This window comes from Rattus rattus, chromosome 16 (assembly GCF_011064425.1).
Source record: "Rattus rattus isolate New Zealand chromosome 16, Rrattus_CSIRO_v1, whole genome shotgun sequence".
Classification (NCBI taxonomy): domain Eukaryota; kingdom Metazoa; phylum Chordata; class Mammalia; order Rodentia; family Muridae; genus Rattus; species Rattus rattus.
In genome coordinates this window covers 4,149,469-4,165,204 of record NC_046169.1, presented here as the reverse complement: position 1 = coordinate 4,165,204, position 15,736 = coordinate 4,149,469, and the positions used below count along the sequence as shown (strand labels likewise).

General features: G+C 46.2%; 1 protein-coding gene across 1 annotated transcript in view; it reads left to right on the top strand.

The window, feature by feature from the left end:
* B3glct (beta 3-glucosyltransferase) overlaps window positions 1–15,736 on the top strand; it is an 83,558-nt gene that overhangs the window by 13,705 nt on the left and 54,117 nt on the right. Inside the window, exons 2-4 of the mRNA XM_032886836.1 lie at window positions 3,610–3,659; window positions 9,303–9,342; window positions 14,241–14,350. Of these exons, the coding sequence (XP_032742727.1) occupies window positions 3,610–3,659; window positions 9,303–9,342; window positions 14,241–14,350 (200 nt within the window). The remainder of the gene's footprint in view (window positions 1–3,609; window positions 3,660–9,302; window positions 9,343–14,240; window positions 14,351–15,736) is intronic.

Genomic DNA, 15,736 nt, shown 5'->3' with positions numbered 1-15,736 from the left:
TTTTTCTTCTAGTACTGGGGATTGGGCCTAGTTGTGTATGTTAGGCGATCCCTCTGCCACTGAGCTATGTCCTCACCAAGATGGCTCACAGTGCTTACCACACAGCTGAAAACCCAGGAGGCAGAAATTCACCAGAGAAAACGGGCTCATTCAAATCCCGTTCTAAAGAAGCCAGAGGCAACTCTCAACCTCAGATATCTCTAGGTGTTCTGGGGCCAGAGGGCTTTTGAGGGATTAAAAGGGGGGATTGTGACTAGACAATAGGCAAGAGAGCCCACATGCTGGCCAGGGTCTTGTGTCTTCTCTCCCCTGGCTAGTAGAACTTCACCATGGACTGTTTTCTGCAGTTGAGCAGCCAGAACTTGAAGAATGGCTTCCCCTCCTTCCACAAAAGGATTAGGGGAGGGAAGGTAAAAGGAGAAGAGGCACCTCTTCATATATGTATGCATGTATGCATGTATGTATGCATGTATGTGTGTATTCATGTGCATGCAGTTCCCATGGAGGCCAGAAGAGGGCCCTGGATCCCCATGGAGCTCAAGTTACAGATAGTTGTGAGCTGCCAAGTGGGTGTTGGGAACAGAACCTTGCAAGAGCAGCAAGTGTTCTTAACTGCTGAGCCACCTCTCCATTTTGTCTTTACCCCCTACTCTGTCTGTCTGTGTCTGTCTGTGTCTGTGTCTGTGTCTGTCTGTCTCTGTGTGTGTGCGCGTGCGCGCGCGTGTATGTGTCTGTTTCTGTCTCTGTCTGTCTGTCTGTCTCTCTCTGTGTGTCTGTCTCTGTCTGTCTCTCTGTCTCCGTGTGTGTGTGTGTGTGTGTGTGTGTGTGTGTGTGTGTGTGTGTGTGTAGCCCTGGCTGGCCTAGAACTCACTGTATATTCACATTGATCTCAAACTCACAAAGATCTGTTCTTCCTGAGTGCTAAGCTTCAAGGTGTAAGCCACCATACTCCCAGCAAGGGGCAGTTTTAAATAAACCGCCGCCCCCTCCCCCCATGACAGTTTTATAGTCTGAGTTTCAGCGCGTGTGTTTGTCAGAGGCCTGTGGTGCCCAGCAAGCGAGTTAACATGTGACCGCACATGCTGTTGGTTGGCTCTTCACTGGTATCAGTGATTAAACCCATGTTTAATCCTTGTTCATGTGAAGCTCATGCCCACTGCGCTGTCGTGCCAGCATCAACATCTACTGAATAAATTTTAATCATGTGTATGGGTGTGTCCGTGTGTGGGTTTGTGCATATGTGAGTGCAGGCGCAAGTGGGGACCAGAAGAGGGTGTCAGATCCCTCAAAACTGGAGGTACAGCGGTTGTGAGCCACCCACGTGGTGCTGAGAATCCTGTCCTCCTCAGGAACAGTGACTGCTCTTAGCTGCCGAGTCGCGCCTCTGGCCTCCTTGAATGTTTTTAGTGTTTGCAAGTTTCTCTGGAGCAGAGGAAATAGAACAGCCCTAAAGTCTCAAGTACCCAGAAACAAGATTTAAATGGTGTTTGGGTTAAATCTCTGCTTTATTCTTAGAACTTGGTTAATGATTTGAGACTTGACATACATGTATGTACACGTGCATGTGTGTGCGTGTATACATGTGTTTTTGTATGTGTGTGTATGTTTATGTGTGTGTATGTTTATGTGTGTGTGTATGTGCGTGTGTGTATGTGCGTGTGTGTGTGAGTGTGTGTGTGTGCGTGTGTGCGCGCGTGTGTGTGTCTGGTGGCTTGACTGAAATGTCCCCTATAGTCTCAGGCATTTGAGTACTTGGTCCCTGTTGGTGATGCTGTTGGAGAGGCTCAGGAGGTGTGGCCTTGTTGGAGGAAGTGCACCGTCACTAGAGGTGGGCTTTAAGAGTCTTTAAAGCTCTCTCACCTTTTGAGTTCGCACTCTGCCTGTGCTGCGGTTTAAGACCAGAGTCCTCAGCACTCTTGCTCCAGCCACACTATGTACGGTTCTCCACCACGGTGGACGTAAGCTCCCAATACACCCTTCTGTTAGTTGTTTTTGCCTTGGTGTTTTATCAGAGCCATGGAAAAGTCACCAGTACCATGTGCCCTTATGTGAGCATGCGCAGAGCCATGCATGTGCGTGAAGGGAAGGAACATAGATTATATCTTGAAAATAATTCGGGAGTGGGCACTGAACCCTCTTCTACTGGATTAGATAGGTGATGTGGCCTTTCGGTAAAGAGAGATGAATGACAACAATGAAGACATTCATTCATTCATTCATTCATTCATTCATTCAATTTTTGAGATCCTCCTGTGTGCTATTTGTATCTTGGTTAGTCAATAAAATTACCTTCCTGCCAGCGTGGAGCTTGTAATAAGAGTCTATCAGTAATGGTCCCCAGATACGTCTTTTGAGTCGGTGCTGAGTTCTCTAATGAACAGTAGAGGTGAGCTGGGGAGGACTGAGGCAGGCGTGGAGGCGGAGGCCGGTGTACTGTGGAGGAAGTCCCAGAGCCACACGCACCACTGCCTGCTCTCATCTGAACGCCAAGGTACCTTTGGCTCCTGTTTCAGTTTCAGCTCTGCCTTTAGAAGTGCCATTCTGGAGATGGAAACGATGAAACTGTGTTCGTCATTTACATTTTAGCGTGACCACGTCTTAGATTCCTTCTCATGGGCCAGTGTTAATGGGTAACGTGAAGCAAGGGATGTCTGTGGGGGCGTTTAGTGGGAGGGATTAGATGGAAGGGTCCGATGGTGGGGTTGTCTCACGCTTGCCTGGTGGCATTCCCCAATGACCCTCGTGCCTGCCTTGTGCCAGCACGGTGCCCACCTCCTCTGGGAATGCTGCCTGCAGGACCTGACCTCCCGGCGATGCTCCCCTTTCATCCTTAGCGATGCTCCCCTTTCATCCTTAGGAGAACTCATTACACAACTTCCTGACTTTTCGGCTTAGCGTTTCGCTTCATATTTCCAGTGCTGTCTTATGTTGTTGTTGTTATTATTTTTAATGCTCAGCCCTAAGTGCGCCTCTAAGGAGGTCTTTGCCTATTTATGACTCAAATCGAAAACATTCAATCACTCTGAATGGAGGATGATTTTAATTCCCTCAGTCTCCTGCCCTGGAATTTAGTGGATTCTGCATATCCTCCGGGCCTGCTTGTAAACAGCATCTGCAATTCTAACCCCACAGCCCCAAACAAGAAGTGCACCCCAATGTTAGTTCTGTTGCCTGTCAGGCTTTGGCAGGGACAATGGAAGGGAGTGCCTTGCGCCACCAGCTCCTCCTTCCTCAGGAGTTTTGGTATGTGAATCAAAAACTTGAAGAAATGTTCTTCCTACAGTTTTTGATTGTTTTTAAAGATTTTAATTGCTCTACTGAAGTTTTCTTTGCGAGTGTGTGTGTGTGTGTGTGTGTGTGTGTGTGTGTGTGTGTGTTCTGCTTGGGTAGCTGGAGCTCATGACTTTACAGTGATGAGTTATTTTGGGTCTAAGATTAAGAAAACCTCTAATACGTGTTTGTAGCAATGCAGCTGTTTAAAAATGAGCAAAATATATCTCGTTAAAATATTCCTTTCCCCCCCCTTATCATAAGCAGAATTGTCAAATGTGAGAATGAATCCAGATTGCTAATTCTAATGTAAATATGCTTTTCTCTTTTCTCTCCTAGCTTTTGCTTTGGTGTCTGAAGAGATAAAAGAAAAGGTCACGCCTTCTCAGGTACTAAATGTAATGATCTAGTCTAATCGTTCCCCAACGGCATTCCTTTAGATTGAATGGGAAATGTAAATCTTTTATCTTTAACAGTTAATGTTTTTCTTTTTACTATTATGTAAGCTGAGATATTATTCTGTATTTCCCTGTGTGTGTGTGTGTGTGTATACTTGTGTCATTGCTATGAATGTAGAGGTCAGAGGTCAGCTTTGGAGTTGTTTCTTAGGCTAAGCCCATCTGTGTGTGTGTGTGTGTGTGTGTGTGTGTGTGTGTGTGTGTGAGCATGTATGTGGTAGTTTGAATATGCTTGGCCCATGGGAATTGGCACTCTTAGGAGATGTGGCCTTGTTGGAGTAGGTGTGTCACTGTGGGCATGGACTTTAAGATCCTCATCCTAGCTGTCTAGAAGCTACTCTTCTCCTATTGGCCTTCAGATAAAGATGTAGAACTCCCATTTCCTCCTGCCCCATTCCTGCCTGGACACTGCTATGCTCCTGCCTTGATGATAATGGGCTGAACCTCTGAACCTGTAAGCCAACCCCAATTAAATGTTGTCCTTAGAAGAGTTGCCTTGGTCATCGTGTTTGTTTACAGTAGTAAAACCCTAATCAAGACAATGTACATGTGTGCACATGAGTGTATGCCTCGTATATGCTTATATGGAGGCCAGTAGAGGATGTCAGGTGTCCTGCTCCATCATTCTCTGCCCCATTCCCTTGAGACAGAGTCTCTCATTGAACCTCGGGTGGGCTGGAGTCCAGTCAGCCCCAGTAACCCTCCTGTCTGTACCTTGTCAGCTCTGAGATTACAGGTGCACATACCCACACCTGGCTTTTTACATAGGGGCTGGGGATTTGAACTCAGGTCCTCATGCTTGTGCAGCAAGCACTCTTACCCACTGAGCCATCTCCTCCAGCCCTACCTTGCATTTGGTAGAGGATCCTTCAGTGGCCTGGGTCTTGCTGGTTAGGCTAGGCTGTTGTCCGTCTCTGCCTTCTCAATTCCAGGACTATAGCATGTGCCTGACTGTTTTGCGTAGGTCCTCATTCTTGTGTGGTAAGCATTTTACCAACTGACCTAGCTCTGTGGTCATTGATAGAGATTTTGGAGCCCTAATAGCAACTTGTGAACACATTTGATTGTTTCCACTGTGTATGGGCACGTGTGTGCATGTGTGTGCATGTGTGTGTGTTCCTCCATTACTCCCCACTGTATATATTGAGGCAGGGTCTCTCGAGGGACTTGGGCTCATCTTTTCAGCTAGTCTGGCTACTCAGCTTGTTCTTGAGAATGTCTTAGCTTTGTCTTCCCTCGAGACACAGCTTTAGTGGGCCATGGGAACCCGTGCACTAGTCTTCATGCATATACATGCTTCACCCACGGAGCCATGTCCGGCCCAGCTTTGCTTTGAAAGCTGTGATTTAATAGTTCAGACTGACTGACTCATTTCAGTCATGGTAGGAGAGAAGGTTTTGATAAAGAGATGCATCACTGAGGAGCTCTGCTTGTGTAGATGTTCTCAGGTCTCAGGGCATCCTGCTCTCTGCTTCATCTCCCAGTCTGTGAAAGGATTCTTGTCACGGGGCTGGAAAGAGTCCAAAACCTGATTACTGTCGCTCTGAAGGCAGAGCCCTGTGGGGAGGCATCCTGAGGACCAGATGAGGGACTCCACAGTGCCTAAGCTACTGGATTCCTTAGAACCTGAAGCCAGGCCTGGGAGCCAGGTGGAGAAGGTCTCCTAGCCTCCATTTTTGATCATTGATGATGTTTGAGAATATATATATATATATATATATGTGTGTGTGTGTGTGTGTGTACATATATTATGCATGTATATATGAATATATGTATATGTGCATATATTTATGTATATATGTATGTGTGCACATATATATGTGTATATGTATGTGCACATATGTATGTATATATGTATGTGTGCATATTTATTATGTGCATATTTATTACGTGCATATATTATATATGCATAATATATACATACATACATACATACATAAACTTGATCAGCCTAACAGATGTGTAAGAGAACAATATTTAAAAAGTACCACTCAGGTCCTCCAACAACTGGAGCAGAGGAGGCTCTCCCTAACTCTTTAGCCTGACTGTGGTATCTGTTCCCCAACAGGGCTGCCTTGTCTGGCCTCAGTGGGAGAGGATGTGCCTACTCTGGCAGAGAATTGATGTGCCAGCATGGGGGAATACCCAGGGGGGCCCCACTTGCTCATAGAAGAAGAGGGGGAGAGCCTCTGTGAGGGGAGGAGCAGGAGGGAAGACAGCGTTTGGGATGTAAATAAATATATAAAAGATTTAAAAAGTGCTACTCATTTTTGTTATGTTAATTAAGGCTCCAATGGAGCCAACTTTTTACTCCACAATTAGTGTAAAAGTATTTTGAATAGAAGATTTCTTTTCTCAAAAGAGCATTATCTGACTGTGCTATGGGATCCCTCCAAAGAGAAAATAATGCTAATAATTTCTTATGATGTTAAGACTCTTTAGGACTAATAAAAGCATTTGGATACACTTTATTTAATTTGATCTTCTCAATGACACTTTTATTGCTAAGGAAAAAAAAAAAAAGATATTCCCAGTTAAACAGAGGGGATTTAGCCTGAAAGCAATTATGTGATTTTACCAAGGATACGGGATCATTAAAAGTTCAAGTTCAAATGTTCTGAGTCCTGTATTTTCAGCCTGGACTCCATTTTAATTACAATGTGTGCATTTGACCGGAGTGAGGCTCGCTCATAGAGAGTTTAAAGTGTTACAGAAGGGCTATCAGCAGCTAATTAAAATTGTGTTTAATGAATTTAGAAATTATTCATACTTAAAAACGATTTTTTAATTTTAGTTTTTTTACGCCTGTGCTTTCGTCACACGTGTGCATGTGCTTGTCGAGTCCCGTAGAGGGCGCCAGATCCCGTGGTGTGAGCTGTCATGTGGGTGCTGGGAACTGAAGTGGGGTCCTCCACAAGACCTCTTAACCACTGGTGTCGCCTATCATCATCTTTATGTGAAGAGCTTCCAAACTAAGCATTGCATTTGGAATTGAAACTGTTCGAATCTCGGGCTGAAGAAAATGAAACCCAGGTAGAAATGTGGACTTGGCCATGTCTTGTGGTGTGGGATTGGGAGCCGTGTGTGGGAGAGACGCACTAATAACGGCTCTCTTGTCTGACAGCAACCGATATGCAATCTTGACAGGGAGCCCGTTTTTTTGATTAATTTTGATAGCCTGTGGAAGAAACTCGCAGCATCAGAGATCGTAAAACAAACCCTGCGCTTTTCTCCTCGGGAAAAACTAAGCCTTTTCGTGAGGGGAGCAGAAGACAGGATTTTAAATTTTCTGTCAGCAACTTCATTTAGCCCAATTTTCTTTCTCAAAGGGGAATTTACTCACGACTATTTTGGTTCTGTTCAAATCACCCAACTCAACCACTCCTCGGCTATTTTATTTTTGCCGTTCACAAATTGAGACGTTTGAAGAAACTAATCATTTCTCAACCATGTGTCAGCCACCGGGCCACGCGGCTTAGTACCAGATAGGAAGAGATGTGATCCAGGTTGGTTTTCTTTGATGCCACAGAGCCGTGGAGAGGGAAGCACAGAGGGGTCCAGGGCTGCTGGAATCAGGTTGTCTGGACCGCCTGGGTCTGGAGGGGTTCCATCTTTCCCACTGTTTGCCGGTGACCCTGGTTGCACACAGATGCTGTGTTGAACCGACCGTGTTTCTGAAGACCTCCAGGCTGGTGATGTGAGGAAGAACAGAGCTAGGAAGACCTAGGCCTTTAATCCTGGTTTTGTGGCCAGTGACCCGTGCGTGAGTCCTGGGGAATCCCTTTGTGTTTTTCTGAGATAAAGGAAACGGGGTGAGCATTAGCTGCAGTCATATCTGGCTCTGTTTCTTCATCTAAACGTTGTTTTCCCAGGAACCACACAGCACAGCTGGTTCTGTGGCTCATTAAGAAGGAATGGGCCCTTCAAGCAGGAACAGGAAGCAGTTATGGTGGGAGCCCGCGGTGGTGTCCCGCGCGCTTGGGATGCTACCTGGGCTTGGCACGACGCCATCTGAGGGGTTGAGCCTCCCAGTCTCAGGAGATTTCTTCCAAAGTCAGGTTGTTTCACCAGGACTCCATGAGCTGTTGTTTGTTTGGTCCTGGGGTTTAACAGATCAGCATCCATTGTGGAATCTTAGCAACTCAGTGGCCTTGGTGCTCTCGAGGCAAGTATAGTTCAGTCACATCCCTGCCTTCGGCTGTGTCTCTGCCTTGTCTCCTGGTCCCTTTGGCACTCTTAGAGGCCATTCCTCTTTGTGGCTTTGCCTTAGCTTTTAAGCAGCTCCAAATTTTGTTGGTAAAGGTTCACAGCTGCACTTCTTATTTTAGCCTGTAAGAAAATCGAATGATATTGGTCATGCCCTCCTGGCCATAATTATAGCACGGGGCTGCCAAAAAATATAAAAAGGAGCGATTAGGAGAGAACTTTGTCCTGGTCTGAGGAGAAGGTACTGGGAATGGCAGGTCGAGCTGTTGACACTTTGCACTTCACAGGCTTCCTGTGAATTACTCAGGGTCAGGATCAAGTTAAGTCTGCGCCTGTGCCTAGCTTTGTGTGACTGGGGCTCGCCAGCCCTGAGGCACCCTTTCGTGCCCAAGAGTTCAGTGACTCTGTGTGTTACTATAACAAAATGCCAGCGACTAGGTGACTTATAAAGAACTGGCCTTTATTTCTTATAGTTCTAGAGGCTGGGAAGTCCAAGGTAGAGGAGTAGAGGCCTTTTTGGCTTGAGTCATTCTATAGCAGAAAGAAGACTGCAAAGGAGTATGTGTCAGGGAGGAAGGATGGTCCACCGGGGGAGGGGCCATTCTCTTTCAAACCACCACACATCTTGTGTGAGCTCAGCAAAGACAAGAGCGAGGAGACCTTTTCTTTCTTTCTTTGTTTTTTTTTTTCTTTTTTCTTTTTTTCGGAGCTGGGGACCGAACCCAGGGCCTTGCGCTTGCTAGGCAAGCGCTCTACCACTGAGCTAAATCCCCAACCCCAGAGGAAACCTTTTCATCCTGAGGCGAGTCCTGCCTGCCTTTGCACTGTGTCTGGCATCCTTGAGATACTTTAGAGCTGACAAGGTCTTTAGAACTAACTTTCCCCCGGATGCAGTTTTATGCAGGAGGAGGAATAAGCTTCTAGAGCAAACAGTGCCTAAGGTCATGCACTAAGGACACAGCCTGGCCTGGAGAGATGGCTCGGGGGTTAAGATCACTGCCTCCTTTTGCAGAGAACCTGGCTTTGGTTCCCAGCACCATCATTGGTAGCTCACAACCATCCGTAATTACAGTTGTAGGGAATCTGGCACCCTCTTCTGGCCACAGTGGGTACTGCACACATGGTGCACATCCACATGCGCAGGCCAACTCCCACACACTTACAATAAAAATAAAGCCACGTTAAAGGCACAGCCTTGTCACAGAACTTCTGGAGCAATGCACATGCTCCCGCTGCCCCCTTCTGTTCCAGCTTCCTTACTTTAGGAGCCCTGGTACCACATGTTAATTCAGATTATTAATTGTGCAGTGTGTTACTGGTTCGGTTAAATGATGGAATTCATCCTTGTCTCTTTCATTTGAAATACAGGATTTGAGGCAAAGTAGTCTACCAAGGAGTCATGACATAGGTAAGTAGTGGACTTTTCCTATTTTTCCATGAAAAGAATACAGCTGTAAGCTGTATTCTAGCGAGGTGGATTTTCCTTTTTGGTTATACGTATGAGGCATGTTTTGGGCTAGCCTGAAGTTTGCCATCAAGTAGACCTTGGGAGAACAGTCTCATATGACTTTTGATCCTTGCGAAGTATTTTCTGATCCGCCCCTTATTATTGCTAGTTCCCGGAGGAGAAACGCCTGTCATTTTGAGTCATGGACATGTTTGCTGACGGCCAACTGTAGCGAGTTTAGAGAATGGCAGCCAAGGCGTGCAGGAGAGAGGGGACTCTCACCTCTCACAGCTCTGTCACCGGGCAGCAGAGTCAGGTGGCTGCAAGGCTTGTCAGAGAAGGCTGCGGAGGTCAGCGCTGGGCCCTGGACTCAGCCAGAGCCTGGCTCACCGAGGGAGCTCTCAAGTTAGAGGTAGAAAACTTTTCTTATATAAAGAATAGCAGGGCCGTAAGGTTCTTTTCCAAAGTGGGTAATCTGTCGTTCATTATCCCCCATTCTCTTCTTTATCCGCCCCATGCCCCATGTCCCAGATAGCTCCCCCGTATGCTTCTGTCCCCAGGACAGGTTCCCCTCCTCTGGGAAAGCATGGGCACCTCAGGTTCCACTTGGCCCCTGATTAATGCCTTTTCCAGTTTGGAGCCAGTTAGTTCATAGTCCCGGCCTCTTAGCATGCGTATAAATCCTTCATGATCCGAGTTGGCTGAGCCCGCCCACCCTCTAACTAGATCACCTGGGCACCGGAAACCTTTTTAGAGAATGTTTCCGGACTCCTGTGGGCATGGGGATGCTGCCGAGATAGGGCCGAGTGTGGGCTTTATAGTAGCCCCCCGCCCCCCCAACCTTCCCACCCCTGCATGCTTCTTCCTCTGCTGCTGTCCTCTGTGTACAGCTGTGCAGGAAGCTGCGGCCCTTCTGAAGGAATGCAGCAGGTCCCTCTGTGAGCTGGCCCCGTGTCTTCTGTGCTCCCATAACACCCGTGAGCGACTCTGGCTGTCCACCCAGTTCTGTGGTCCCAGGCAGGCCTTGGCTCCGCACCGGGGCTGCGATGATTCTGTGTGGCTCCCGTGCTCCCAACTCTGCGAGCAGGTTACTCAAGATGCAGACCGAGTGCACAGCAGGCAAAATTGTAGTCCACGGGAAAGAAAGGGCCAGTGTGATCTCAGCTATGTGAAAAAGTCAAGGATGGACACGACTCACACAACGGAGAAGCCTGAAAGCGGAAGACTTTGCTTTTGTTTTTTCTAGAACAGTCTTTTTCCTCCCTGCGCGGAGGATCTGCTGTCTGGGGAGGAAGAACAATGGCAGCTTTGCTGAGCTGGTAGAGGTAGCAGGGCTGCTCACGGTGGGGTGGTGAGCCTAGGATTAGCCTTCTGACAGGTGGATTGCTCTAGTGCAGAATCTACGAGGAAATAATCTGGACTTATGAGATGCTGTAAGGACTAATGTAAAGAATGTCTGGGTACCCACCATCCAAGTTAAGCAGCAAAACGTTACTTGGAGAACTGAAAGCTTTTATGCCTTATCCCCAGTTCTGTCTGTCACTTATGGGATCTTTTACGCTTTTTAGTGACATATACGTGGTGTGTAACTGGGTCGCTTCTATTGTAAATTTTACACAAACTAGAGATACCCAGAGAGAAGGACCATCCATTGAAGAACTGTCTTTATCAGACTGGCTTGTAGGAGTGCTGTGGACCATTTTCTTGACAGCTTACTGGTGGAGAAGGGCCTGGCCCACTGTGGGCGGTGTCCTGCCTAGGTAGGCAGACAGGCCTGGGCTGTTTAAGAAACCAGCCTGAGCAAGCTAGAGAGAGCAAACCACTAAGCAGTGTCCCTCTATGGACACTGCATGGGTTCCAGCCCCAAGTTCTTGCCTGGGCTCCCCTGGAAGATAGCCTGTAACCCAGTAAGTCCTTTCCTCCACAAGTTGGTCCTGGTCTTGGTGTTTATCACAGCAGCAGGTAAATTCAAGCAGTATTATGTACGTGATGTCATTTCTGCTTATTGTTTTTTGAGTTACTGACTTACAGATTTTTATTCTTTGTTTTGTATTTTGGCATATAATAACATTCTCCCTACGAGATGAGTCTAGAATATCGAGGTTCATACAGGTAGTCTTAGTTACAGTTTTAATTAATTAGTGATAGCTAATGAGGCCATGCCAGTCGATTTCTATTGCCGTGCAATATTCTGACTTATATGATGCTGCTGGATAGGTTGCTTCCAATTTTTCTCTCCGCATGCTTTTTTAAGGATGACTAAAAGGGTGAAATCTTCGATTTAATTAAAAATTGGAAGCCAATCTCCCTAAGTGTATTTATTCCATTTGTTTGTTTTTATATTTTAAAATCATTTATTTTATGTTTATGAGTGTTTTGACCACATGCATGTCTGTGCACTATGTGTGTGCAGTACCCACAGAGGCCAGAAGAGGGCATCAGATCCTGCAGAACTGGAGTTACAGATGGCTTTGAGCTGTCATGTGGGTGCTCGGAACTGAACCCAGGTCCTCTGCAAAAGTAATAAGTGCTCTTAACCACTGAGCCATCTCTCCAGCCCCTATCCCATGCTTAACAAAAAGCCATTTTTTTTTAAAACAAGATTTATTCATTTATTATATATAAGTACACTGTAGCTGTCTTCAGATACACCAGAAGAGGGCACCGGATCTCTTTACAGATGGTTGTGAGCCACCATGTGGTTGCTGGGAATTGAACTCATGACCTCTGGAAGAGCAGTCCGGTGCTCTTAACCGCTGAGCCATCTCTCCAGCCCCAAAAGCCATTTTTATAATTGAGTCTTTGACATGTTAGTTTGTATCAGTGTTTCTTGACTTGTGGGTCAAATGACTTTTTCACAGGACTGCATATTGGATATCCTACTGAGCATATATTAGAATTCATAACAGTAGCAACATTATACTAAGAAGTAGCAATGAAATAATTCTATGGTTGGGGAGTTCACCACGCATGAGGAACTGTGTTAAAGGGTTGCAGCGTTAGGAAGGTTGAGAACCACTTTTTTTTTTTATATTAATATTACAGTTAGATCAAAGATAATGTTTGCTTGAGAAAGAAGACTCCCTTTTAACCTTATCCTTGTGCTCAGTATAGTGAATTTAGAATGTGTTCCTGTTCGTATAGATAAGAAAAGGAGTTAGGCCATTTTCAGTAGGTTGCTCAGAATTTCCTTCTACAAATATTTATTGACTTTTATTTAGCCAAAATATTTATATTTAGGACCTAGATGGCTCCCTGTGGAATAAATGAACAGAACACTAGAACTGAATGGACCGATAAAAGACAGTAGAATACAGTGAAAGTCAAATTAGCGTCCTTGGTCCAAAATGTTAAAGATGGAGGCCTCTGGTGGCAGGAAGGACCCCATATCAATTTGCTATAAACCTGGCTGCAGGCCACAAGTGACATCTTGTGGCCCCTTGCTCCATGTGTTTTTACTACATTTTCAGGAGGCCTGATGTGCTTCTCCTGACAGGGACCTGAGCAGCAGCCACATGGGTTTTTGGGGGTTTCCCCCGGGTAGTTGGGGGTTTGCCCTGTGTCCACTGTCAGTCAGGTCAGGAAGGCTCAGGGAGTTCTTTGAGGTGGGACTACACAGAATTGCCTCACATCACATCAGGAAGCCAAATGGGAGCCAGGAGCAGGAGATCAAGGATAATTGTCAAAAGCCTTTTTGACCTGCTTCTGCCACCCGGCCCAACATGACCCAAAAGGTCCCACAGGGGCCCACAATAGCAGTGGCCGCTGGGACCAAGCCTTCAGAATGAGCCTGTGAAGGGCATTTCAAATTTGAACCACCATAGGCACCGGCACGACTTTGCCTTCCCCGACACCTGCAGAAGATGGTGGGGCTAAGTGAGCATGTGTCGGGACCACCAAAACCAGAGCCAAAGGAAGTGTTTCCTTCGTGTGCATTGATTGTACCAAGCTTTTGTTATGTAATAAAATGGCTCACGCTCTTGGAGTTTTGGAGGCTAAATTCCACGGTGAAGCTGTCTTCAGGGTTGACTCCTGAGGGTTGCGGGGCTGGGGGTGGGGGAGGGGAGGGATCTTCTCCTTGGCTGGCAGATAGCAGTTCCGGTGTTCTCACCCTGGCTTTGCCCTGCGTGTTTGAGTGTCCAGTTTCCCCTCCTCTATAAGGCTCGTCCTGGGATAGGACCCCAGGTTAGCCGGTGGCTCCGGAAGACCGAGTTCTAAACAGGACCATGTCCTGAGGGCATATATCTTTGGTGACAGGCACAGTTCACCATAGCACAGTGTACAGTTATGTTGGGACTGCTGGAAGGTCACTGGATGGAGTGACGGTTTATTTTGCAGATGTGGAAGGAGACCTATAGTTTGTTATCAAAGGCACGGTCTAGTGTGGTGAGGTTTTTGTTTTTTTTTTATAACACCTCTAGGAAGTTTTGGACATGGCTTTACAGGTAGAAAAGAGTTTTTGCCTCTAGAGTTATATAAATAAAAACATTTCAGGGTTGGTGAAATAGTTCAGTGGCTAAGAGCACGGGTTGCTCTTGCAGGGGACCTTGGGTTTAGTTCTTAGTGCGCATGCGGTGGCTCACAGCTGTTGCAACTCTAGTTCCAGGGGATCTGACGCCCCCTTCTGGCCTCTGTGGTTATTGCACACATGTGGTACGTATACTCCCGTGCAGGCAAAACACTCACTATATTCATATGCAGGAAAGATACCCATAAACATAAACTTTCTAAAATTGTGGAATTTTCTCTACATGCTTGAATTTCTGCCTTATAACTGTCATCTTTTGCTGATGTTCAAGTTTGTTTTAGTCACTGTTAAAAAAAAAAAACCTTGAGAAGTTTTTCTTTGTTTGTTTTAGACTTAAAAGAAATCGTGTTTGTCATCCAGAGTCAGAGTAATCCTTTTCATGCCAGGAGAGCAGAACAGCTGAGAAGAAACATCTTAAAGCAGGCTGCAAACCTGACACAGGTACGTAGAGATGCCCGGAGGGGTACCTAGGACTAATTAGGTATGTATTTGAGATATTTATGGTTCTCTGAATCTATAGAAAATCAATTTTATTTAGATGAGAATAACTCTTGGGACTCACTATGCTTCTTTAATGTTGAATATTGCTGAAGGTGTCCTCTCATTATATATATATGTATATATATATATATATTTTTTTTTTTAAAGAAATAGGGGTAATTAACATGCAAACTTTTAGCAACATGTTCTGAGGCTGTTTTCATGAAACAACATTTTCATTAATCTTAGTGTAGTGCACCCCCTGTGAGTCTCCTAATCCACGTTTTTCTTTTTAATTGGGTACCATTAATTGAGCCTTCGATCTGATTTATAGTGTAATATCCCAGGAGGATTATGGAGAGAAAAAAATAAGCATCCTATTGACATTCGAAAGAGGTGTGAACTGCGTCTCAGCGCGTTCCGCATGATGCGGGCGTTTCGAGTGAGGAAGCCCTTCCTTCTTATATGTCACTCCCTTTATTTGATGAGGACACAGGTCAAGCCTCCTCATGGGTATCCGGAGCCACAGAGAGACCCGGATTCTCTATGCCGTGTTTCCCCCGTATACACACACGTCTGTTACATAAGATAAAATTATTAATCAATCACACTAAGAGGCTAGCCGTATCTAAAAGCTGGGTGATTAGATATTGTCATGGCCGCCCATTGCTGCGATACTCTGGCTGTGAACCAGGGGGCACCTGAAGCAGGCACTGCTGTGTGCCGGTTATCAGCCCTGTCCCTGACATGGCTGTCAGTCGCCAGTGGATGGGCGTTAACTGTCAGGATATGCTGGACCAAGGCCTGATGGGTGTCCTGACAGGGCATTGAGAAGCCTAATACTTTACGTATGTCTCAGAATAGCATGCTGTTTTATGCACGATATTTTCCATCTATTATTTTTCAATCGCAGTTGACCTGGGGGAGCTGAGGCTGCAGATGAGGGCTCTACTCTCCTGTCCATAGATGCTATCTCCATTTTTCTTTCTCTCCTTCTCTTTCCCATGCCTCCTTCCCCGCTTCTCCTCCTCCCCTCTTTTTCTCCCGTCTTCCACCTCCTTTCCTTCTCACTCCTTCTTCCTTCTCTTCCTCTATTTCTTCTCCTCCTTCTTCCTTTGAGACAGGGTCTCACTGTGTAGCCCTGGCTGGCTTGCAACTTGTTATGTAGACCAGGCTGGCCTACAGAGAGATCCCCATGCCTCTGCTTCCTAAATGCTGGAATTAAAGGTGCACGTCAACATGGCTGACAGATATTTCTTCTTTGTGAAGCCCAGACATGCACGCACGCACACATGCATGCATGCACGCACGCAAAAGAGAGAGAGAGGATCCAGCAGAACAGTGGTG